The following is a 27517-nucleotide window of genomic DNA, read 5'->3' as shown; positions in this document are numbered from 1 at the left end:
AATTTGAATGCCTTTATTAGATCTTTAGACTGATAAGCTTTACACGGACCAGTCACAAACCACAATTGCAGTAGAGCACAGTACAGTCATGGCCAAAAGTCTTGAGAATGACACAAATATTAATTTCCACAAAGTTTGCTGCTTCAGTCTCTTTAGATATTTTTGTCAGTTGTTACTATGGAACACTGAAGTATAATTACAAGCGTTTCATAAGTGTTAAAGGCTTTTATTGACAATTCCATGAAGTTGATGCAATTTGCATATTTGCAGTGTTGACCCTTCTTTTTCAAGACCTCTTCAATCCACCCTGGCATGCTGTCAATTAACTTCTGGGCCACATCCTGACTGATGGCAGCCCATTCTTGCATAATCAATGCTTGGAGTTTGTCAGAATTTGTGGGTTTTTGTTTGTCCACCCGCCTTTTGACAATTGACCACACGTTCTCAATGGGATTAAGGTCTGGGGAGTTTCCTGGCCATGGACCCACAATATTGATGTTTTATTTCCCGAGCCACTTAGTAATCACTTTTGCCTTATGGCAAGGTGCTCCATCATGCTGGAAAAGGCATTGTTCGTCACCAAACTATTCCTGGATGGTTGGGAGAAGTTGCTCTCGGAGGACGTCGTGGTACCATTCTTTATTCATGGCTGTGTTCTTAGGCAAGATTGTGTGTGAGCCCACTCCCTTGGCTGAGAAGCAACCAGACACATTAATGGTTTCAGGATGCTTTACTGTTGGCATGACACAGGACTGATGGTAGCGCTCACCCTGTCTTCTCCGGACAAGCTTTTTTCCGGATGTCCCAAACAATCGGAAAGGGGATTCATCAGAGAAAATAACTTTACCCCAGTCCTCAGCAGTCCAATCCCTGTACCTTTTGCAGAATATCAGTCTGTCCCTGATGTTTTTCCCTCGAGAGAAGTGGCTTCTTTGCTGCCCTTCTTGACACCAGGCCATCCTCCAAAAGTCTTCGCCTCACTGTGCGTGCAGATGCACTCACACCTGCCTGCTGCCATTCCTGAGCAAGCTCTGCACTGGTGGTGTCCCGATCCCGCAGCTGAATCAACTTTAGGAGACGGTCCAGGTGCTTGCTGGACTTTCTTGGGTGCCCTGAAGCCTTCTTCACAACAATTGAACCGCTCTCCTTGAAGTTCTTGATGATCTGATAAATGGTTGATTTAGGTGCAATCTTACTGGCAGCAATATCCTTGCCTGTGAAGCCCTTTTTGTGCAAAGCAATGATGACGGCATGTGTGTCCTTGCAGGTAACCATGGTTGACAGAGGAAGAACAATGATTCCAAGCACCACCCTCCTTTTGAAGCTTCCAGTCTGTTATTGGTTCTCGATCAGCATGACAGAGTGATCTCCAGCCTTGTCCTCGTCAACACTCACACCTGTGTTAACGAGAGAATCACTGACATGATGTCAGCTGGTCCTTTTGTGGCAGGGCTGAAATGCAGTGGAAATGTTTTTGGGGGATTCAGTTCATTTGCATGGCAAAGAGGGACTTTGCAATTAATTTCAATTCATCTGATCACTCTTCATAACTTTCTGGAGTATATGCAAATTGCCATCATACAAACTGAGGCAGTAGACAGAAAATGTATATTTGTGTCGTTCTCAAAACTTTTGGCCAAGACTGTACAGTAAAGCACGCACCAGTTCTATTTCTATGTGCACAAGCACTGTTAATGAAACAGACTGTTCACACCCATCTTGTTGGTGGAGAGAATTTTGCAGGCTTAAAGGTCATTTTCTTGATATTCTCTACATTTCGTCCATGTCTAATGTGTATTCATGTGATATTTGAGTGACAAAAAAATTACAACAATATCTATGGGCTAAAAAACATTAATAAAAAAACTGCTCTACTGATCCTCTCCTCTACGGTACTGCGCTGTACTGTGATGTCCAAACTCGTGAAGCATAGACGTCTATGATTGGTGCAGATTTGGTCTGGTCTGGACCAACCTTGTTTGGGGGCGGAGTTCATTAGAATTGTAGACTGTGTGTAGAATAATACCCAAACAAAAGGAGGATATGACATTTTTATACCTACGTGTACCTACTCAGGATGCATCACAATGAAGAGAATGATATCGATAATTATACATTTCTGTATAGTACATATCGAGGACCCATGATGTCATTCTGTTACCATCATTTTATTACCACGTGTTGATCCACTTCACTTCCTGTAGTTCAATAACCAAAATATATTTTTTTCAAACTCAAGGTGTCATATCATAGCCGACACCCCATTCTTTCTACAGACATATTTGACTCTTAATTCGGACTAGATATTTAAGAGTTTTTGAAAACGTGGTCACATAAAAACTAAGGGAACCTTTTGTCATTCTGTTACCAAACTTTGCCTCTGCACTGTTTTTCAAGTAGACACATCTTAGTGAAATGTTCAGCAATTGTGAAGTAGACTTCTGCATATAGGTGTATGATTTGTTAGTTTCAATCAATGGTTTTAGCTTGGCATACATTTTAAAGGGAAAATGTGAGTTTAGGCTTCTCTGTTACTGTGGATTTACCCCTTTTAAGGATAAGATTAGTGTGCTTTGTCACCTACCCCAACACTTATTTCTCTTTCTATAGTTACAATTGCAATGTACAGGCCTATTTCTGAGTGCACTCCTCAAGTGTGAAACAAACTCTTAGAAAGTAGGCCTAAGTTTGTTGAAGCTAATAGATACTCACAGCTACAATTAATGTGCCCGGTGATTGCATCCTGCTCATGAGAGAACATGTCCCTCTCTTGAAATGGGAGGCTAATTGTAGTCTCTGGCAACTTTACTCCTACATTATAGCACTTACACCCTGTAATTTAGTTTTCACTCTTCTTCAAATCTGTACCAACATAATATGCTAAGTGTAGCAATTACATTGCAAATTGCTTCTGACAGCATGATGCGTTTAGAGGACACATTTATTTTTTGGGGCCGTGAGGTGAAAGAGACACAGTGGGCATAGGCATTATACTGTCCTCTCTATGTCTAATGTAATTTCCCCATGCCTTGACCATTTTCGAAACGTGGACATTGACGTTAAAGTATTTCGCTAAGTGCAATTGGAGAAGGTTGTTGTTTCCCTCTCGCTATTGGAATAAGACGGGGTGGAATTATAGTCTACTTATTGTCACTGATAATGGCCCATGGACTAGGTTAATTATATTGTGCTTATGTGATGTGCAGAGGAGTCTTGGCAGAGTCGTGAACAAATGGATGGAATAATTAGGATTTTACTTTCGTCTCTGTCCGACTGGAAAGTAGTTTGCTTATGTCAGAGCAGCTCACAGATCACTGCACCTGTACATAGCCCACCTGTAAACAGCCCATCTATCTACCTACCTCATCCCCATACTGGTATTTATTTATTTATTTTGCTCCTTTGCACCCCAGTATCTCTACTTGCACATTAATCTTCTGCCGATCTACCATTCCAGTGTTTACAGTAATTGCTATATTGTACATACTTCGCCACCATGGCCTATTTATTGCCTTAACTCCCTTATCTTACCTCATTTGCACTCACTGTATATAGACATTTTTGTTCTACTGTATTATTGACTATGTTTTGTTTATTCCCTGTGTAACTCTGTGTTGTTGTATGTGTCGAATTGCTATACTTTATCTTGGCCAGGTCGCAGTTGCGAATGAGAACTTGTTGTCAACTAGCTTACCTGGTTAAATAAAGAGGAAATAAAATAAGTAAATAAAAAAATATGTTCAGGGTGACTGTTCATTTTATCAAGGTGCCTAGTAAGGCTGACATTGAGCTGACATTAATTAAGAGGGAATTGCTAGGTCTAACACTTATTGAAATGAACATTGATTATGTGCACATAGTCCTGACTCGTGGACTGTTGAATGATGTCTCTCTTCCAGTAATCTGACTGCTGTAGTATTCTCTCTATCTTACAACAGGTAGCACCACACTCCCCCTGTCTATCTCTGGCTGGTCTCTCTGCCCCCCTCTGACCTGGGGATGAATGCACCAATGAGGAGCCAGCTCACAGTGAGTCACATGACCCCTCACCACTGTCCCACTCCCATCCTATCCCACAATACCTCTCTCCACTGAGTGTGTTGTTTGCATATATGCCTCTGTCAGATGTTGGTGGGCGTTTTCTTGTCCCTCTTTGATCGTACTGTAGATGTTGGTATTGTACATGTACATTGTATACCATATATGCCATGAGGTTGACTAACTGTTATGTGTTATTTACAGGGTATGCCTGATCGCATGTTATGTGCAGTGCTGGAGCAATTTCAGCTTTACTTTTCCCTTTGGTATGTGTGCTTTGTCTCCATTGAGGGCGTCATATCCCCCATATGTGTACTTCTGTTCCAATTCAATCGGGCCTTGCATACCACACACACACAGACTCTCACATACATCGCTCTCTCAGTCACTGTGCTGTAGCTTGTAAGCCTTAACCTGTAGCCTAGTAGCCTTTTGATGTTTATTACACATGGGGAAGATTGCGTATGATCTTTACGTCTCGGTAAGTAAGTTACTGAAGCTGTTGCTCCAATGTGAATACACTTGTTCTGTGTTCACATGTGTGCTCTGTTGCCTATCACGATGGACATTCAATAACACAACATTGTTGTGTGATATTAAAGCATACACCTGTTGTCTGTTATGTTATGAATAGAATCTGGGCAGGAACTCCAAATCTGGGCAGACTTTTTTTGTGTTTTGATATCGGAAAGACTGCCCGAGTTGGCACAACATTTTCAAGACAGTTCCACTCTATGAACATTCCATGTCAACAAAGAGGATAAAATCCACATAGAGTTTTAAATACTAGAACTTGACTGAGTAGAATTCTATGGATTGAACTCTTCAATATTTATGATACAATTGAAACAATTCTCAGGATGTTCAGACTTGGATGCAGCCAGATAACTCTGCCACTCTGAGACTTTGCTCTGGTCACTTACTTCCTGTGTGTGTGTATCAGATCCACTCTCTGTATAGTACAGCCAGCCCCAGCATGCTGAAGAGGAAGCAGAGCTCGAGGGTTGAGGCCCAGCCCATGACTGACTTTGGGCCCGACGAAACCCTCGCCGACAGCGCCGACATCTTCTGGATCAACAAACCAGTGAGTGGGTGACTATTTCAGTCACATGGGACTGGGCCATATTTGAAATGGAAAAGTGGCACATTTAGACGCCAATTCAATTAATTACAAATAAAGTGAAGGTACACTATGGGTTCACTCAGACTGTTTAGGCTGTATTTTACATCTGTTTGGTTTGTTTCAATATCCAATTAAAATGTAGACTACGTTCAAGTTTGTTTTTTACCCATGGACTAGTCCCAAAACTGCAAACTCCCAAGTTAAATCAAGAGCAACTCAAATCATGAAGCAATTTCAGGTCTGATCATCAACAAACAAACTTCTATATTCACACTAAAATCAAACACTAATGTTCTGAACTGCATTTTGATTGGACGACCAGTGAACAGTAGAAGAGAGCTGCCATCCGGTCACCTGTGGGTAACTGACGTACAACATGTATTTGACCCAAGTACGATGGGATTCTCACTTTTCCTTGTCTGTCCCCTTCCTCCTCCTCCCCAGTGGGTGCACTCTCTGCTGCGAGCCTGTGCCATCATCAGCGTCATCAGCGTGTGTATGAACACACCCAAGACGTTCGAGCACTACCCCCCGCTGCAATACGTGACCTTTACCCTGGACACGCTGCTCATGTTCCTCTACACCGCTGAGATGATCGCCAAGATGCACATCAGAGGAATCATCAAGGTAATAATACAAACAATCCATTTTCTGCACAAAAAATAAAACAAATATAACGATGTACATTCTATGCCCAAGCTTACAAATCTAACTTTACATAGCTCTTTACACTCACATCCCGTATACTGTATGAAAATGGCAGATTTGGTCACTGAGAAGCGCATAAATTGTAACGCACTGGCTGTACAGTAACATGCTATACATTACGTCAGAGCTCATTATTGTGAACCGTATTGTGAAGAAAATCCCCCACGAGTCACCTTTATGCACTCATTACTCTATTCCTTGTGCACCAGAACGAATAACTGTTTCTCTAAAGTGCTCTATGAAAGCCTAACACTGGAAGATGATATTTTATAAATTAGCTAGTGTTGTTGGCAATATAATAAGCTTTTAAATGATGACCATCTGACCCACATTGCGATTTGTAGTGAAACATTTTTGAATCGTGTTATGGTGGGGATGCAGGGCAGCGTTCCAAACTAAAAACTACATGTGTGCTTGCTTCAGTTCCTCCAAAGCCACAGCCAGGAGAGCTCCAACAAGTACCTAATAGTACCTTTTTTTTTAGCTCAAGAGCACCACCAGAGTCAAATGATCTGTCGTGTGATTTAATACCGTGGGAAGGTGCCCTAGCACTGCTGTAAACAAAGGCCATTTCGGATCCACTCTGATAGTTGATTGCAGCGTAGATGCTGCACAGTTTACATAACTCCATTGAAATTGGGGGAAGAGTGGATCCGAAATCCGTTGTGGTAGAGGGGTGTGACGCCTCACTTTCCCATCATATGCCCTCTATTTAGATAATAGTGTCCTTGGGTGTTCTCTAACTTTTGAGTGATGGCTTCTGCTTAGCCACTAAGTATTTGATCTGCTGATTATATGGATGTGTTTGACAACCATCAATCAGAATGAATGTTGTGATAAGAAATAAGTGCCAGTTTGCGGTCCTTTAAATTATGACCCTTTGACATTACTCGAATGTTTGTGTCCAACAATACCCCGTTAATATGGATCTGTATTAGTATTCACATTCTTTCAGATGCTGTGGTTGAGTTTGCCTGGTTCAATGGAACCAATTGGTAGTCCCAATAGTGCAAACCCTGCCCACCGACCTAGCACTCCAAGGCAGGATCAATCAAATGTTCATAATATTTGAAAGAAACCAAAATGCTATTTGAACCCAGGTCTGATAGGGTCAGACAGATCCAGGGAAATAGATGGTGTGCTACAGAAGCACCCGGATACAATACATCTGGCAGATGAAAGGCCTAAATTACTGCGGTGGGAAGTGTAGACAGCTTAATTGGCAAATCAAGGATAACAAGCACACTGACAGGAAGTCATCAGACGGACACCGAAACACTGTTTACGCCAAAGCGGAATACAGCCGAGTCATTTGGGTAATGCTTCTGTCAGTGTGGACAGGTCAATACCGCCTCTTAACATTTGCCATCCGGTGTTAAAAGGGATGAGGGATAATTATTTTGTATTGTGTGTGAGCGTGTCTGTCTGTCATCACTGAGTCCTCATCAAAGAAAAATAGATTGTTGTCCGTATCAATAGCAACATGTCAAGTTGACCATCAAGATGAAGAATGATATTGATGATTGTGTGAGTCAATACCAAGCGAGTGAAAGCCCAATGTTTCCATTATAAAGTCCCTTTATTCTTTTCCAAAATATGGTATGATGTTTCACACAGTTTTACTCATTTAGACGGTCGATTTATTATTCTGTCACAGATTCTATGAGTTATTGCTCCCTTTCCCCCCTTCCCAAAAATAAGACTCCACATAGTATTATTCAACCTATTAGTGTGGTTTTGATGTCTCACATAGTTGGAATCTTGTGCTTGCAACACTACGCTTGTGAATTGGATATTAAAAGTCCAATGCAGCTGTTTTTCTTTCAATATCAAATGATTTGCAGGTTACAATTAAGTACCTTACTGTGGTGGTTTCCAACACCATCAAGTTTTCTGATTACACCACGGTAGTAGGCCTGATCACCGGCGACGATGAGACAACCTACAGTGATCTAGCAGGACAACAACCTCTCCCTCAACGTCAGTAAGACCAAGGAGCTGATCGTGGACCACAGGAAATGGGGAGGGGCTGCAGTCGAGCAGGTCACAAGTTCCTCTGTGTCCAAATCACTAAGGACTTAAAATTGTCCACACACACGCAAACAGTCGGGAAGAGAGCGTGACAGCGGCTCTTCCCCCACAGGAGGTTGAAAATATTTGTTATGGGCCCTCAAATTCTCGAAAGGTTCTCCAGCTGCACCATTGAGAGCATCTTGACTGGCTGCATCACTGCTTGGTATGGCAACTACACTGCCCTCGATTGCATGGCGCTGCAGAGGGTGGAGCGGGCAGCACAGAGTATCACTTGGGCTGAGCTTCTTGCCATCCAGGACCTCGATATCAGGCGGTGTGAAAGGAAGGTCCGGAAAGCGTTATCGGAGAATCAAGTCCGACACCAACTGGATCCTGAACAGCTTCTATCCCTAAGCCATAAGAGTGCTAAATAGCTAACTAAATCTGCATTGGCCCTTCTATTTTATTTATATTTAGGCACTGTCTATGCACACTCACACACTCTCTCTATGCACATTCTACGCACGCACACACACACACACACACTTCATTTGCTCACACACGCATAACACGCACATACAGTTATACTGACTACACACACACAATCACATACTATTATTATTGCTGCTACTCTGTTTATTATATCTAACCCTACCACTTGAGTGGCTGCTGCCAACACACTGACTCAACTCCAGCCACTTTAATAATGGGAATTGATGGAAATTGATGTAAAATATATCACAGCCACTTTAAACAATGCTACTGAATATAATGTTTACATACCCTACATTACTCATCTCATATGTATATGTATATACTGTACTCTATATCATCTACTGCATCTTTATGTAATACATGTATCACTAGCCACTTTAAACTATGCCACTTTGTTTACATACCCTACATTACTCATCTCATATGTATATACTGTACTCGATACCATCTACTGCCTCTTGCCTATGCCGTTCTGTGCCATCACTCATTCATATATCTTTATGTACATATTCTTTATCCCTTTACACTTGTGTGTATAAGGTAGTAGTTTTGGAATTGTTAGGTTAGATTACTCATTGGTTATTACTGCATTGTCGGAACTAGAAGCACATGCATTTCGCTACACTCGCATTAACATCTGCTAACCATGTGTATGTGACCAATACATTTGATTTGATTTGACTTCAGTATCCCTGCACATTGTAAATATGGTATTGGCACTGACGCTGTATATGTGACTTAACTTTCTTGATTCGGTCTTATGTAGCAAAATGTGAAATTGTGTTTTTTACAATTTCTCTGGGAAACTAATAATAACCTCTGCTAGGGAGCCAGCCAGCTAATGTTAGCTCCAGCTAATGTTAGCTCCAGCTAATGTTAGCTCCAGCTAATGTTAGCTAGCTAGCTAACAGTACACTTTAGCTTAAGACATATAGCTAGCTAGCTAAACAATTAAAACTTATTCAGAATTGGTGGTTCCCCTGTGGGACGGTTGAGCTAATGTAGGCTAATGCGATTAGCAGGAGGGTGTAAGTAGCAAGGACATTTTCCAGGACATAGACATATCTGACATGGGCAGAAAGATTAACAAGAATTTAAGCTAACTGCACTACCCAATTTACAGTAGCTATTACAGTGAAATAATACCACGCTATTGTTTGAGGAGAGTGCACAGTTTTGAACATGAACGTTAATAATAAACAAATTAGGCACATTTGGGCAGTCTTGATACAACATTTTGAAAATAAATGCAATGGTTCATTGGATCAGTCTAACACTTTGTACATACACTCCTGCCATCTAGTGGCCAAAATCTAAATTGCACCTGGGCTGGAATAATACATTTTGGCCTTTCTCTTGCATTTCAAAGATGATGGTACAAAAAAATGCAAAGATTGTTATTTTTTTCTTTGTATTATCTTGTACCAGATCTAATTTGTGACAGTTGAAGTCAGTTTTTCACAATTCCTGACATTTAATTCTAGTAAACATTACCTGTCTTGGGTCAGTTAGGATGACCACTTTATTTTAAGAATGTGAAATGTCAGAATAATAGTAGAGAATTATTTATTTCAGCTTTTTTTTCTTTCATCACATTCCCAGTGGGTCAAAAGTTTACATACAGACAATTCGTATTCGGTAGCATTGCATGGAAATTGTTTAACTTGGGTCAAACGTTTCGGGTAGCCTTCCACAAGCTTCCCACAATAATTTGGGTGAATTTTGGCCCATTCCTCCTGACAGAGCTGGTGTAACTGAGTCAGGTTTGTAGGCCTCCTTGCTCGCACACACTTTTTCAGTTCTGCCCATACATTTTCTATAGGATTGAGGTCAGGTCAGGGCTTTGGTTGTCCTTAAGCCATTTTGCCACAACTTTGGAAGTATGCTTGGGGTCATTGTCCGTTTGGAAGACCCATTTGCGACCAAGCTTTAACTTCCCGACTGATGTCTTGAGATATTTCAATATATCCACATAATTGTCCTACCTCATGATGCCATCTATTTTGTGATGTGCATCAGTCCCTCCTGTTGCAAAGCACCCCAACAACATGATGCTGCCACTCCCGTGCTTCACGGTTGGGATGGTGTCTTCGGCTTGCAGGCCTCCCCCTTTTTCCTCCAAACATAACGATGGTCATTATGGCCAAACAGTTCTATTTTTGTTTCATCAGCCCAGAGGACATTTCTCCAAAAAGTACGATCTTTGTCCCCATGTGCAGTTGCAAACCACAGTCTGGCTTTTTTATGGCGGTTTTGGCGTAGTGGCTTCTTCCTTGTTCAGCGGCCTTTCAGGTTATGTCGATATAGGACTTGTTTACTGTGAATTTAGATACTTTTGTACCTGTTTTCTCCAGCATCTTCACAGTCTCTCGATGTGCAAAACTGATAGAGACATACCCCAAGCGACTTACAGCTGTAATCGCAGCAAAAGGTGGCGCTACAAAGTATTAACTTAAGGGGGCTGAATAATTTTGCACGCCCAATTTTTCAGTTTTTGATTTGTTAAAAAAGTTTGAAATATCCAATAAATGTCGTTCCACTTCATGATTGTGTCCCACTTGTTGTTGATTCTTCACAAAAAAATACAGTTTTATATCTTTATGTTTGAAGCCTGAAATGTGGCAAAAGGTCGCAAAGTTCAAGGGGGCCGAATAATTTCGCAAGGCACTGTAGGTTGGAGTTATTAAAAGTCGTTTTTCAACCACTCCACAAATTTCTGGCAAGCCAGACAATATTTAAAGGGCCTATTTATATAATGAACATGAATTCGGAGGGCAGAAATTATTAAATATGAAAGCCTTAGACCTCTCACTAATACCATCAGTCATACAAAAGTTATACTTAATCCAAACTGGTTCTCTAGCAAATAAGTTCAAGAATGGCCTTTTTCCCTTCAGTCAGATTACAACCGCTCACTTTCGGTTATATGAAAACGAAATAATCTCCAAAATATTGTTATTTTTTAAACAAGCCATAAAAAGTTGGTTGCAATTCCAGTTTAATCCACCAGAACAGACGGAACAAATAATACAACACATATTGTGTGCTCCCGATTGGCACAGCGGTCGAAAGCAATGCATCTCAGTGCTAGTGGCGTCAATACAGACCATGGTTTTATCACATCCGGCTGTGATTAGGAGTCCCATAGGGCATCGCGCAATTGGCCCTGCATCGTCTAGGTTAGGGTTTGGCTGGGGTAGGCCTTCATTGTAAATAAGAATTTGTTCTTAACTGACTTGCCTAGTTAAATAAAGGTTCATTAAGAAAATGTGTTTTTCGATAATGTTTAAAAAAGGTAAATTATATCATAAATAGGACTGGTGTAGTTATGTCACCTATGCAGCTAACACAAATATATGGAAATATCTGCTCTACCCAAAACAACAAATTACAACCAGCTAATTGCAGCATTACCGCAAAAATGGAAGAGGAAAGTGGATGGGGAAAAAGTAAGGAACTTGTCTGTCGGCCCTGCATTGAAGGTCAAAATTGGTTAAAGGAAATTGTGATAAATAAAACTGGTATGTGTATATATAGTGGGGAGAACAAGTATTTGATACACTGCCGATTTTGCAGGTTGTCCTACTTATAAAGCATGTAGAGGTCTGTAATTTTTATCATAGGTACACTTCAACCGTGAGAGACATAATCTAAAACAAAAATCCAGAAAATCACATTGTATTTTAAGTAATTAATTTGCATTTTATTGCATGACATAAGTATTTGACACATCAGAAAAGCAGACCTTAAAATTTGGTACAGAAACCTTTGTTTGCAATTACAGAGATCATACGTTCCTGTAGTTCTTGACCAGGTTTGTACACACTGCAGCAGGGATTTTGGCCCACTCCTCCATACAGACCTTCTCCAGATCCTTCAGGTTTCGGGGCTATCGCTAGGCAATACGGACTTTCAGCTCCCTCCAAAGATGTTCTATTGGGTTCAGGTCTGGAGACTGGCTAGGCCACTCCAGGACCTTGAGATGCTTCTTACGGAGCCACTCCTTAGTTGCCCTGGCTGTGTGTTTCGGGTCGTTGTCATGCTGGAAGACCCAGCCACGACCCATCTTCAATGCTCTTACTGAGGGAAGGAGGTTGTTGGCCAAGATCTCGCGATACATGGCCCCATCCATCCTCCCCTCAATACGGTGCAGTCGTCCTGTCCCCTTTGCAGAAAAGCATGCCCAAAGAATGATGTTTCCACCTCCATGCTTCACGGTTGGGATGGTGTTCTTGGGGTTGTACTCATACTTCTTCTTCCTCTAAACACGGCGAGTGGAGTTTAGACCAAAAAGCTCTATTTTTGTCTCATCAGACCACATGACCTTCTCCCATTCCTCCTCTGGATCATCCAGATGGTCATTAGCAAACTTCAGACGGGCCTGGACATGCGTTGGCTTGAGCAGGGGGACCTTATGTGCGCTGTAGGATTTTAATCCATGATGGCTCAGTGTGTTACTAATGGTTTTCTTTGAGACTGTGGTCCCAGCTCTCTTCTGGTCATTGACCAGGTCCTGCTGTGTAGTTCTGGGCTGATCACTCACCTTCCTCATGATCATTGATGCCCCACGAGGTGAGATCTTGCATGGAGCCCCAGACCGAGGGTGATTGACCGTCATCTTGAACTTCTTCCATTTTCTAATAATTGCGCCAACAGTTGTTGCCTTCTCACCAAGCTGCTTGCCTATTGTCCTGTAGCCCATCGCAGCCTTGTGCAGGTCTACAATTTTGTCCCTGATGTCCTTACACAGCTCTCTGGTCTTGGCCATTGTGGAAAGGTTGGAGTCTGTGTGGACAGGTGTTCTTTGGATGCAACTCAGCATTCTTTGTCCTCCAAACATGACGAGTTGAGTTTTTACCAAAAAGTTATATTTTGGTTTCATCTGACCATATGACATTCTCCTAATCTTCTTCTGGGTCATCCAAATGCTCTCTAGCAAACTTCAGACAGGCCTGGACATGTACTGGCTTAAGCAGGGGGACACGTCTGGCAATGCAGGATTTAAGTCCCTGGCGGCGTAGTGTGTTACTGATGGTAGGCTTTGTTACTTTGGTCCCAGCTCTCTGCAGGTCATTCACTAGGTCCCCCCGTGTGGTTCTGGGATTTTTGCTCACCGTTCTTGTGATCATTTTGACCCCACGGGGTGAGATCTTGTGTTGAGCCCCAGATCGAGGGAGATTATCAGTGGTCTTGTATGTCTTCCATTTCCTAATAATTGCTCCCACAGTTGATTTCTTCAAACCAAGCTGCTTACCTATTGCAGATTCAGTCTTCCCAGCCTGGTGCAGGTCTACAATTTTGTTTCTGGTGTCCTTTGACAGCTCTTTGGTCTTGGCCATAGTGGAGTTTGGAGTGTGACTGTTTGAGGTTGTGGACAGGTGTCTTTTATACTGATAACAAGTTCAAACAGGTGCCATTAATACGGGTAACGTGTGGAGGACAGAGGAGCCTCTTAAAGAAGAAGTTACAGGTCTGTGAGAGCCAGAAATCTTGCTTGTTTGTAGGTGACCAAATACTTATTTTCCACCATAATTTGCAAATAAATTCATAAAAAATCCTACAATGTGATTTTCTGGATTTTTTTCCTCATTTTGTATGTCATAGTGGAAGTGTACCTATGATGAAAATTACAGGCCTCTCTCATCTTTTTAAGTGGGAGAACTTGCACAATTGGTGGCTGACTAAATATTTTTTTGCCCCACTGTATATGTCCATATGTAGCTAGTTTTTGGTCACAGGTCCAGGAATGGCTGAATCATTTTTTTTTTTTACCTTTTATTTAACTAGGCAAGTCAGTTAAGAACAAATTCTTATTTTCAATGACGGCCTAGGAACAGTGGGTTAACTGCCTTGTTCAGGGGCAGAACGACAGATTTTTACCTTGTCAGCTCGGGGATTCGTTCTTGCAACCTTTCGGTTACTGGCCCAACGCTCTAACCACTAGGCTACCTACAATTGCAACATTTACCTGCAGCTAACACTGCAGAAGGCAATACTCGGTGATCTGAAAAGTCATAGTCAATCGATCAATATTGTAATAATTATTTTAGAATTACAATCTGCAGAAACTATGAGAATAGAAAGGTTCCTAACTTTTGTGAATCATCACAGCAGCTGAAAAATATACGGCAAATAGAAATCCAATATGGATGGTGTCAAGATAGATGGGAGGGGTTGAATGGAGCTCAAGGGTGGGACCTAAAATGTATATAGGTTCAGAAATGTTGTGAAATAGCACAGATACAAATATATGGCAAATAGAGATCAAACTGGATGGACATCAGAAATAGAGGAAGGCCAGGACTAAAAACAAACAGAATATAACTATTGTAAAATAGTCCGTAAAATGTAAATAGAATGTATAGTGTAGAGTAGTGCCTAAGTGTTATTGTTTATTAACTTTTCCAATTAGGGGAGGAGTGTTAGGGTTTGCGGGGAATAATGAAGAGAAATATCATTTAAAAAGATATGTGTATATATACACTACCGTTCAAAAGTTGGGTTTCACTTAGAAATGTCCTTGATTTTGAAAGAAAAGCAAAAAAAAATGTTTACATCAAAATTATCAGAATTACAGTGTAGACATTGTTAATCAATTTGATGTCATTTTAAGGTACAAACGATATGCTTTTCTTTCAAAAACAAGGACATTTCTAAGTGACACCAAACTTTTGTGTGTGTTTGTGTGTGTGTGTGTGTGGATATTATTTACCCCCAAAATATATGGGGGATTAGAAATGATGAAAAGATGTTACAGGTACAACAGGTATATGCTTAATTTAGAGTTATATTTATGTAACTTCAGTTGTGATGCTTTGATTTGAAAAAAGTTGCATGAAAGGCATGAGCTCTGCTTTGATATTTGCGCAAGCTGTACAAACTTCATCAGTCTCTCATTCACAAGTTGACAAGCACTTGATAATGCTTCATATTTCCCTGTGGCATCCCCTTTGTATGGCCGTAATGCCCCCTAAAAAAAGCCTTTTGTGTCCCTTTTTCCCTTGGGCTGTTTATAATAATTATAATTATCCTCCTCCGGCTGCCTGTTCCGAAGCACCTCTCACTCACATGGCTCTCCGTCACTTAATCGGGTTTTTCTCACAGGCTACAAGTGAAGACAGACACATCAGGAATGCAACTGTGCACATCCTTGTCCAATTCCAAGGCGCATATTGAAGATATTGGAAGAACTGTTTGCATTTTATTTTTGTCAACCAACAAGATGAGTAGGCCTAACGAACAAACAAAGCACTAGCCTATGTCAATCTACTGTCCCTTATAGTACAAAAGTTGACCTATTCTGTGCAATGAAAAAATATTCCAAACATAGTCTGGGACTGTTGTGGGATGCGATAAATTCCAGATTTATACAACCACCACCATCCCAAGCAATGAGGCTGACGCAACAGATCAGAACATTTTAAAATGTTGATAAACTATTAGGCTAGTTCTTCACCTTATAAGCGCAGCAATGTGCACACGGCAGTAGGCTATACGTGCGAATGTTCCAAAATGTAATCAATTAGTGGGAACACACTGTTCTCAATAGTGACCGGGAATGCGATTATGCATGTAATGCTTTATTACAAAAGTGCATTTTTATGGTGAAAATTATCTTCCCTAAACTTGAAACTCACGCACCGCCTATGTATGCCAATTAGACTCTACACCGGTTGGAACTGTGGGAAGCATTGCAGTCAACATAGGCCAGCGTTTCTGTGGAACATTTTCGTCATCTTGTGGAGTCCATGCCCTGATGATGAATTGAGGCTGTTCTGAGGGGAGGGGGGGGGGGATGCGTAACTCAATATCAGGAAGGTGTTGTTAGGTTCTGAACAAACCAGGTTTATTCACTCACTAGGTCATACAGCTGCAAAGACGAAGTATGATTACACAAGCACATATATTTCTAGTCAGGAACTTGCCTGATGCTAGAACGATCGTGGGCGTGGAGCTGTATGCATGTGAGATAGAACTGTAGTCCGAGAGTCGTTGGGGTGAGCCCCTCTGGCCTGCCTCATCAGGAACTGAAACTAGACTGTTGTCATTTTCCCCTCTCCTTAGGAACCTTGACATTCAACTGTCACCCTCTTCGGTGTGCTCCCTCTTCGGCCTTTAAGTCACCAGGCTGCTCATTATGGCGCACACCTGTCACCAGTGTTACGTGCATAATGACACTCACCTGGACTCCATCACCTCCTTGATTACCTGCCCTTTATGTCACTCCCTTTGGTTTCTTCCCCAGTCGTTATTGTTGCTGTTTCATGTCTGTGCGCTGTTCGTGTTTCTTGTTTTGTTCATTTATTAATTAAATGTATTCACTTCCTGAACTTGCTTCCCGACTCTCAGCGTACATTGTTACATCAACAATAACATGTTTGAACAGAATATTAACTTTCTGCACTTCCCCTTGTCTCACTCAGTAACTTTCCATACACACAGTTCCTTTCCACCATTCATTGACCCCAACATATCCTTATACATGTAAAGTAATCAATACGTTTTAGCATGGTAACACGAATAAGTATATTTCAAGCTAGAATCCAACAGTCCCTCCTTTTTGAATAGTAACTCCCATACTGATGAACATTATACAAACTTTGAAATGAATTATTTTAGACTGTTGGAAAAGAATTCCAGGTGAAGCTGGTTGAGAGAATGCCAAGAGTGTGCAAAGGTGTCATCAAGGCAAATGGTGGCTACTTTGAAGAACCTAAAATATACAGTACCAGTCAAAAGGTTGGACACCTACTCGTTCTGTATTTTTAATATTTTCTATAATGTAGAATAATAGTGAAGACGTCAGTAGTATGAACTAACAGATATGGAATCATGTAGTAAAAGTGTTAAACAAATGAAAATATATTTGCTTTGGTGACAGCTTTGCACACTCTTGGCTTTCTCTCAACCAGCTTCATGAGGTAGTCACCTGGAATGCATTTAAATTAACAAGTGTGCCTTGTTAAAAGTTTATTTCATGCTTTTGAGTCAATCAGTTGTGTTGTAACAAGGTATGGGTGGTATACAGAAGATAGCCCTATTTGTTAAATGACCAAGTCCATATTATGGCAAGAACAGCTCAAATAAGCAAAGAGAAACGACAGTCCGTCATTACTTTAAGACACATTTCAAGAACTTTGAACATTTCTTCAAGTGCAGGCGCAAAAACATCAAGATCTATGATCAAACTGGTTCTCATGAGGACCGCCACAGGAAAGGAAGACTCAGAGATACCTATGTTGCCGAGGATAAGTTCATTAGAGTTAACTGCACCTCAGATTGCAGCCCAAATAAAGGCTCCTCAGAGTTCAAGTAACAGACAAATCTCAACGTCAACTGTTCAGAGGAGACTGTGTGAATCAGGCCTTCATGGTCGAACACCTCCAGGCTGTTTAAGGACTATTTGACCAAGAAGGAGGGTGATGGAGTGCTGCTTCAGATGACCTGGCCTCCACAATCACCCAACCTCAACCCAAATGGTTTGGGATGAGTTGGACCCCAGAGTGAAGGTATGCCAGCAGCATACCACCCTGCATCCCACTGCTGACTTGCTTTTGAAGCTAAGCAGGGTTGGTCCTGTTCGGTTCCTGGATGGGAGACCAGATGCTGCTGGAAGTGGTGTTGGAGGGCCAGTATGAGGCACCCTTTCCTCTGGTCTAAAAAATAATATCCCAATTCCCCTGGGCAGTGATTGGGGACATTGCCCTGTGTAGGGTGCTGTCTTTTGTATCGGACGATAAACAGGTGTCCTGATTCTCTGTGGTCACTAAAGATCCCATGGCACTTATCGTAAGAGTAGGTTCAAGTAACATCTCAACATCAACTGTTCAGAGGAGACTGCTTGAATCAGGCCTTCATGCTCGAATTGCTGCAAGGAAACCACTACTAAACGACACCAATTAGATGAAGAGACTTGCTTGGACCAAGAAACACGAGCAATGGACATTAGGCCGATGGAAATGTGTCCTTTGGTCTGATGAGTCCAAATTTGAGATTTTTGGTTCCAACCGCCTTGTCTTTGTGAGACGCAGAGTAGGGGAACGGATGATCTCTGCATGTGTATTTCCCATCGTGAAGCATGGAGGAGGAGGTGTGATGGTGTGATGGTGCTTTGCTGGTGACAGTCTGATTTATTTAGATTTCAAGGCACACTTAACCAGCATGGCTACCACATCATTCTGCAGCGATACGCCATCCCATCTGGTTTGGACGTAGTGGGCCTGTCATTTGTTTTTCAACAGGACAGGTACTTTCACAACTCCAGGCTGTGTAAGGGCTGTTTGACCAAGAAGGAGCGTGATGGAGTGCTGCATCAGATGTCCTGACCTCCATAATCACCCGACCTCAACCCAATTGAGATGGTTTGAGATGAGTTGGACCGCAGAGTGAAGGAAAAGCAGCCAACTCCAAGACTGTTGTAAAAGCATTCCAGGTGAAGCTGGTTGAGAGAATGCCAAGAGTGTGCAAAGCTGTCATCAAGGCACCGGGTGGCTACTTTGAAGAAGAATCTTGTTTAACTCTTTTTTTTTTGGTTACTACATGATTCTCTGTGTTATTTCATAGTTTTGATGTCTTCACTATTATTCTACATGTAGAAAATAGGATAAATAACCCATAAATGAGTAGGTGTGTCCAAACTTTTAATTGGTACTTTATATGTATAACCTCCTACTAGGCGGGGTCAGCTCCTTATACTAGACAGCCAATACATCTCTGTTGCTATTCAGGAACTTAATTAGTTCCTCTCACTGCTGTAGTCTTGGTCCTGCCTGATGCTTGGTCCTTTTTTGGGCATGGAGGTGTATGGGTGTGTGAGAGGACTGCAGTAGGAGGGTCGTTTGAGTGGTCCCCTCTGGCCCCCCTCCCAGAGGTTTCTTTTAACCTCATTTGTTGAGTTAACCTCGAGCCAAATTCCTCGCTCCTCCCTAGTTCCGCAGCTCTCCCTGCCTTATCAGGAACTGAAACTAGACTGTTGTCCTTTGCCCATCTTAGGAACCTTGATATTCAACAATATTAGAATATTAACTTTCTGCACTTCTCACTCAGGTGCTTTCCATACACCCAGTTCCTATCCTCCCCTTATTGACCCCAACATATACATTCCTTATACATATAATGTAATCAATAAGTTATAGTATGTTAACACAAATAGGTTTATTTCAAGATCTAATCCAATATTGTTCTTAATGTTTTGTACACTCAGTCTATATGACTCCACCTCTACACTTATTCATGCAACTTTACTGACACAGCCCTCACTAGAGCACTGACGAATGCAGTGTCTCTCTGCCTATGAGTGAGTCACTTTTCAACCTCATATTCATTATTTCCAGCACCAAACCAGTATCTACATATGCGAAAACAGTGCGTTTCAATGATCTGTAGCTAGGTTTCGATTATAAAAAATCTGAAAAAAAGATAAAAGGATGTGCGTAATGCACATAAAAATATTTTTTTGTAAATAAAATTCCCATGTGCTAAATGAGTTTCATTGCATTTTCAACTCCACTGATGGTTGTGTCACTAAAACTGCTGCGTTATATAGCAAATGTGCCCACTCTGATCTTGGCACATGTGTGCTAGCCAACAGCTCGCAGATACAGTGACGGTAGGCTACCTACATTATGACATTATTATGGATAAGAACGATAGTTTTTGTCAAATGGCAGCCAAGCATCGATCATCATGTCACCAGAATAAGAACCTCGATATTTATTGGAACATCACCTTGCACATTCATCACCCTGTGAAATTCACTATTTATCTCATCTGTAGCCTAAAAAAATGCATGCTTTGCTGAGTCGTAGTGGGAGGACCACACACGTTTACTTCGATATGATGGTTATTATATCAATATTTGCTCATAAATCTGTTTCCACTGCCATTTCTCGCACAATTAACTTTATCGACATGAAAAGATCCCACCATGTCGAACAAACAAATTGTCTGTCGGCATTTATAAAATTGTCCCGGCATTTCATGTTTCCATCAGCCCGGTCGTGACTTTTTTCATTCATCAGGTAATTCATCCGAATTAAATGGTTGGTGGAAACATGGTTATTGACATCACAGGGTATTTTCCTGCTCCCCACGTCACAATGAATCTCAGGCTGTGTTTGAATACCCAGACTAACATACTGTATACTACATACTATATACTATTAGTTCATTTTAGTATACTGTAAACGGTATTGTTTCAGTTGAGCATACTAGAGCTTCGCCTGTCTTTTTTGGTATTTTTGTAATACAGTTGAAGTCGGAAGTTTGCATACACTTAGGTTGCAGTCATTAACTTGTTTTTCAACCTCTCCACAAATGTCTTGTTAACAAACTAGAGTTTTGGCAAGTTGGTTAGGACATCTACTTTGTGCATGATACAAGTCATTTTTCCAACAATTTTTTACAGACAGATTATTTCACTTAAAATTCACTGTATCACAATTCCAGTGGGTCAGAAGTTTACATACACTAAGTTGATTGTGCCTTTATACAGCTTGGAAAATTCCAGAAAATGACATCATGGCTTTAGAAAATTCTGATAGGCTAATTGACATAATTTGCATCAATTGGAGGTGTACCTGTGGATGCATTTCAAGGCCTACCTTCAAACTCAGTGCCGCTTTGCCTGACATCATGGGAAAATCAAAGGAAATCAGCCAAGACCTCCCCAAGTCTGGTTCATCCTTGGGAGAAATTTCCAAATGCCTGAAGGTACCATGTTTATCTGTACAAACAATAGCACCCAAGTATAAACACTGGGGACCACACAGCCGTCATACCGCTCAGGAAGGAGACGCGTTCTGTCTCCTAGAGATGAACGTACTTTGGTTAAAAAAGTATCTATATCCACAGTATATTGAAGCAATATCAGTCAGGAAGTTAAAGCTTGGTTGCAAATGGGTTTTCCAAATGGACAATGACCTCAAGCATACTTCCAAAGTTGTGGCAAAATGGCTTAAGGATAACAAAGTCAAGGTATTAGAGTGGCCATATCAAAGCCCTGACCTCAATCCTATAGAAAATTTGCGGGCAGAACTGAAGAAACGTGTTCTAGCATGGAGGCCTTATATTAGATTACCTACATTACACCAAAATTACTTTGGTCAATTACCAGTAGCTTTGCAACCCTAGCTGCAGATAATGAAAATTCGGTTAAAAAGTGGTGGACTTGTCCTTTTAAGAGATTATTTGAGCACGGAATTCAAAATCTGCTCAATGGGGGAGATGCTTTTTGTCAGCTTTTGCAGAGGCAGCCGCTATTCTTCCTGGTGTCCACCTAAACACAAAACATGACAAGTAACAGAACACTGGTAGAGATGGACAGTCACACAAATTTAAACGATATACAAACAATACAACAACAAAAAAATACAAACAAGACAACTTAAAAAAATAATAATTGTTTGTGTCTGTGTCCCCTCACAATCCCTGCCGTTCCATAAGATGTTGTTTAGTCTTTTTTTTAGGTCATTTGCTGTTTGCTTGAGTAATTGGAGATGTAAGGGAGTTCCATGCGATCATGGCTTTGTATAATACTGTGCATTGCCGTGAATTTGTTCTGGACTTGGGCACTGAGGAGACCCCTAGAGGCATGTCTTGTGGGTTATGTATGGGTGTCTGAGCTGAATGTCATTTCATTATGCAGACAATCTGGAATTTGAACTTTTTTTTGCTGTACTTGACCATAATACCAGACCGTATTTAAGATGGGACAAGACCAGAGCCTGAACAACTTGTTGATTTTTGAGTAAAACAAAGTATTTTAATAACAGACATACCCCTCCCCATCTTCACAACAACTTTGTCATTATGACTTCACCATGGTAATTGACCATCCAATGTTATACCTAGGAGTTTAGCTTCTTCTGGTTTTAGATGCATTTAAGACCAGTTTATCATTTATCACCAATTCTGATACTGACTGTAACTGCTTATTTAGAATTTCAGTGAGCTCACTGGCTTTTGGGGGCTGACATGTTAAGTATGGAATCATCTGCATACAAAGTCATTCTTGTTTTGTGTAAGACCAGTGGCAAATCATTTGTAAAAATAGAGAAGAGTAACAGCTAAAGGTAACTGCCCCGAGGGACACTGCACTGCATGTCTGATGTTAGAAGCGGTTCAGTTGAAGAACACTCTTTAGGTTCAATTAGATGAATAACTCTCCAACCATTTGATGGCAGGTTATGTAAGCCATAGCAAGTGAGTTTCTTCAATAATAATTTCTGATCAATAAAATCAAAGGCTTGCAGTGAAATCTAACAATACAGCTCCAACTATCATTGTATTATCCATTTATTTTAACCAATCATCTAAAATATGAGTCAAGGCAATACAAGTTGAGTGCCCTTCTCTATATGCTTGCCTAAAGTCAGTTGTTAACTTGTTCTCTGAAAAATAGTGTTGTGTTTGGTTAAACTCAATTCTCTCCATCATTTTACTAAGAACAGGCAGCAAATTGATTGGGCGCTTTTTAGAGCCAGCAAAGGGTGCTTTACTATGTGTCTTGGAACACAATTCCCATTATGCACTTTAGTCTATACCTATCCCACGTGTCAATTTATTAAAGGGATAATCCACTCAAAATACAACCTAACATGAAATACAGTTGAAGTTGGAAGTTTACATACACTTAGGTTGGGGTCCTTAAAACTCATTTTTCAATCACTCCACAAATGTCTTGTTAAAAAACTATAGTTTTGGCAAGTCGGTTAGGACATCGACTTTGTGCATGACACAAGTAATTTTTCCAACAATTGTTTGCAGACAGATTTGGGGATAGTTTAACCAAAATATGCCACAAGACCGTGCCTCATGCCTATCCCACAAAAAAGGTTCACTGTAACAAGCTAACTTTTTTGATGAATTTAAGCAAAATTCCCCAAATTCCCAGGCCTTCCCATGGAATTTTCTGGGAAAATTCTGGAAATTTACCGGAAAGTTTTACAACCCTTTGCATCCCTACTCTGGACAATAAAGTAGACGAGCTCAGAGCGAGGATCTACTTCCAGAGAGATACCGGGGACTGTAACACACTTTGTTTCACAAAATCATGCCTCTCTCCGGATATACAGTTGAAGTCGGAAGTTTACATACACTTAGGTTGGAGTCATTAAAACTTGTTTTTCAACCACTCCGTAAATGTCTTGTTAACAAACTATAGTTTTGGCAAGTCGGTTAGGACATCAACTTTGTGCATGATACAAGTAATTTGAGTCAATTAGAGGTGTACCTGTGGATGTATTTCAAGGTCTACCTTCAAACTCAGTGCCCCTTTGCTTGACATCATGGGAAAATCAAAAGTCAGCCAAGACCTAAAAAAAATGGTATACCTCCACAGGTCTGGTTCATCCTTGGGAGCAATTTCCAAACTCCCTGAAGGTACCACGTTCATCTGTATATGGGACCACGCAGCCGTCATACCTGTTCAGGAAGGAGACGTGTTCTGTCTCCTAGAGAGGAACATACTTTGGAGCGAAAAGTGTAAATCAATCCAAGAACAACAGCAATGGACCTTGTGAAGATGCTGGAGGAAACGGGTACAAAAGTGTATATATATCCACAGTAAAACGAGTCCTATATCGACATAACCTGATAGGCCGCTCAGCAGGGAAGAAGCCACTGCTCCAAAACCGCCATAAAAAAGCTAGACTACGGTTTGCAACTGCAAATGGGTACGAAGATCGTACTTTTTGGAGAAATGTCATCCAGTCTGATGAAACAAAAATAGAACTGTTTGGCCATAATGTCCAGACAGTGGGGCAAAAAAGTATTTAGTCAGCCACCAATTGTGCAAGTTCTCCCACTTAAAAACATGAGAGAGGCTGTAATTTTCATCATAGGTACACTTCAACTATGACAGAAAAAAATAGAAAAAAAAATCCAGAAAATCACATTTGTAGGATTTTTTATGAATTTATTTGCAAATTATGGTGGAAAATAAGTATTTGGTCACCTACAAACAAGCAACATTTCTGGCTCTCACAGACCTGTAACTTCTTCTTTAAGAGGCTCCTCTGTGCTCCACTCGTTACCTGTATTAACGGCACCTGTTTGAACTTGTTATCAGTATAAAAGACACCTGTCCACAACCTCAAACAGTCACAATCCAAACTCCACTATGGCCAAGACCAAAGAGCTGTCAAAGGACACCAGAAACAAAATTGTAGACCTGCACCAGGCTGGGAAGACTGAATCTGCAATAGGTAAGCAGCTTGGTTTGAAGAAATCAACTGTGGGAGCAATTATTAGGAAATGGAAGACATACAAGACCACTGATAATCTCCCTCGATCTGGGGCTCCACGTAAGAACTCTCCCTGTGGGGTCAAAATGATCACAAGAACGGTGAGTAAAAATCCCAGAACCACACAGGGGGACCTAGTGATGGGACCAAAGTAACAAAGCCTACCATCAGTAACACACTGTGCCGCCAGGGACTCAAATCCTGCAGTTCCAGACGTGTCCCCCTGCTTAAGCCAGTACATGTCCAGGCCCGTCTGAAGTTTGCTAGAGAGCATTTGGATGATCCAGAAGAAGATTGGGAGAATGTCATATGGTCAGATGAAACCAAAATATAACTTTTTGGTAAAAACTCAACTCGTCGTGTTTGGAGGACAAAGAATGCTGAGTTGCATCCAAAGAACACCATACCTACTGTGAAGCATGGGGTTGGAAACATCATGCTTTGGGGCTGTTTTTCTGCAAAGGAACCAGGACGACTGATCCATGTAAAGGAAAGAATGAATGAGGCCATGTATCGTGAGATTGAGTGAAAACCTCCTTCCATCAGCAAGGGCATGAAGATGAAATGTGGCTGGGTCTTTCAACATGACAATGATCCCAAACACACCGCCCGGGCAACGAAGGAGTGGCTTCGTAAGCAGCATTTCAAGGTCCTGGAGTGGCCTAGCCAGTCTCCAGATCTCAACCCCATAGAAAATCTTTGGAGGGAGTTGAATGTCCGTGTTGCCCAGCAACAGCCCCAAAACATCACTGCTCTAGGGGAGATCTGCATGGAGGAATGGGCCAAAATACCAGCAACAGTGTGTGAAAACCTTGTGAAGACTTACAGAAAACGTTTGACCTCTGTCATTGCCAACAAAGGGTATATAACAAAGTTTTGAGATAAACTTTTGTTAATGACCAAATACTTATTTTCCACCACAATTTGCAAATAAATTCATGAAAAATCCTACAATGTGATTTTAGTTCAAGTGTACCTATGATGAAAATTACAGGCCTCTCATCTTTTTAAGTTGGAGAACTTGCACAATTGGTGGCTGACTAAATACTTTTTTGCCCCACTGTATATTGAAGCAACATCTCAAGGCATCCGTCAGGAAGTTAACGCTTGGTCGCAAATGGGTCTTCCAAATGTACAACTTCCAAACTTGTGGCAAACTGGCTTAAGGACAACAAAGTTAAGGATTTGGAGTGGCCATCACAAAGCCATGACCTCAATCCTATAGAAAATGTGTGGGCAGAACTGAAGAAACGTGTTCGAGCAAGGTGGCCTACAAACCTGACTCAGTTACACCAGCTCTGTGGGAAGCTTGTGGAAGGCTACCTGAAACATTTGACACAAGTTAAACAATTTAAAGGCAATGCTACCAAATACTAATTGAGTGTATGTAAACTTCTGACCCACTGGGAATGTGATGAAAGAAATAAAAGCTGAAATAAATAATAAATAGTATCTACTATTTTTCTGACATTTCACATTCTTAAAATAAACTGGTGATCATAACTGACGTAAGACAGGGAGATTTTTCAAGAATTAAATGTCAGGAATTGTGAAAACTGAGTTTAAATGCATTTGGCTAAGGTGTATGTAAACTTCCGACTTCAACTGTATATTTTTTGTGTATTTGATAACCATATTGTTTTGTTATCACAGGGTCCCATTTGGTCAGAAAATATGTCTGTAACAACTCATAAATTCTCCCATCCATCTTCCAACTACATCAGTGGGCCATTCAAGTTTTTTTTTTAGCTCTGCAACTCTGAATTGATAAGGCCTGCTTTGTATTAAAAACAGCCCGCTTTAAATAACATGCAGCTTGTAAGAATTTCATAAAGCCTTCATAAACACTACTGTAGTGGCTTCCTTTCATCTTTACCATAGCCACTGCCCAAGCCTGAAGCTTGTTTGGTACGCGTACAGTCCACACTCAAGGTTTCCAAACGGCCAAACATTCAATGACAACCAGGGATATGGTACAACAAAAATGTGTTTTCTTCTTATATCTAACAAATAAATGATAATCCAATCAACTTAAAGCATAGAATACTTGATATGGAAAATACATATTATGACCTGTCTGTATGTCTGTATGGTCAAAAAACTATACCGCTCCCGCATCTAGCAAGGACTCCCTCTCCCGAAGGCCCAACTTCCTGCCTTTATCCTAACACACTTACCACAATACAATGAACAGGCAAGAGGGGCCAAAAACTGAGTTACACTAACAACAAATGAATATATCTCAATCAGGTAAATATAAATCATAAAGGTACGTACCTATAATTTCATCATGTACATTAATATTTAATATATTTACACAAATATACATGGCGCTCCGTATGTTCAGTCTTTTATACAAATATGTCCAAATCGGCTCTAACATACCGGCCCCTAATTGTTGACTGCATTGAATGCACAACAATGACTTAATATTCAAACGTAGAGCCATAAAAGAAGAACCATTGAAATATTAGTGGAATCTGTGTGGGTAGCTGGACAGGTAGGATGACTGGCAGTGAAGGTGAACAGGTGTTCGGTCACGTGTCAGGTGACAGAGGAATGGATGAGACTGAGGCAGGAATTCCTTTAACCATAAAGTGGTATATTTACTGAGTAGTCTGTGAATGACGGCTGCCATGGCCACTTCCAAAGGGGTATCCACTGGTCGAACTCCCACTCCGTCTAGAGTGCTTCGACGATTTCCCATTAGTTAAGGGGTGAGCGGAGCCTGCCTCAGGAAGCTGGTCGACCTGTGCGGTGGGAGTTATCTCCTCCATAGGTTCTTCATGTAGACCACTTTCCTGCTCCAAAGCAGTTTCCAGTCCTTGGCTCAAAGGAGATGGTTGATGGCTGAAACGTATAGTTGACCCATGAACACTTTGAGCTCTGGTGGGCT

General features: G+C 41.1%; 1 protein-coding gene across 6 annotated transcripts in view; it reads left to right on the top strand.

Annotated features, from left to right (window-relative positions):
• The window catches only part of nalcn (sodium leak channel, non-selective), a 295191-nt gene that overhangs the window by 15020 nt on the left and 252654 nt on the right, over positions 1–27517 (top strand). For 3 of the 6 annotated variants that reach the window (XM_036958509.1, XM_036958510.1, XM_036958512.1), the window contains 4 exons: positions 3939–4029; positions 4243–4304; positions 4982–5122; positions 5606–5788. In XM_036958509.1, coding sequence (XP_036814404.1) covers positions 4263–4304; positions 4982–5122; positions 5606–5788 — 366 coding nt within the window. In that variant the 5' untranslated portion in view covers positions 3939–4029; positions 4243–4262. Of the gene's footprint in view, positions 1–3938; positions 4030–4242; positions 4305–4978; positions 5123–5605; positions 5789–27517 lie in introns of all 6 variants that reach the window. The other 3 variants (XM_036958513.1, XM_036958514.1, XM_036958511.1) reach the window with 2 other exon arrangements.

This window comes from Oncorhynchus mykiss, chromosome 22, assembly GCF_013265735.2.
Source record: "Oncorhynchus mykiss isolate Arlee chromosome 22, USDA_OmykA_1.1, whole genome shotgun sequence".
NCBI lineage: Eukaryota > Metazoa > Chordata > Actinopteri > Salmoniformes > Salmonidae > Oncorhynchus > Oncorhynchus mykiss.
Note: the sequence above shows the minus strand (reverse complement) of the source record. Positions and strands in the feature narration are given on the sequence as shown.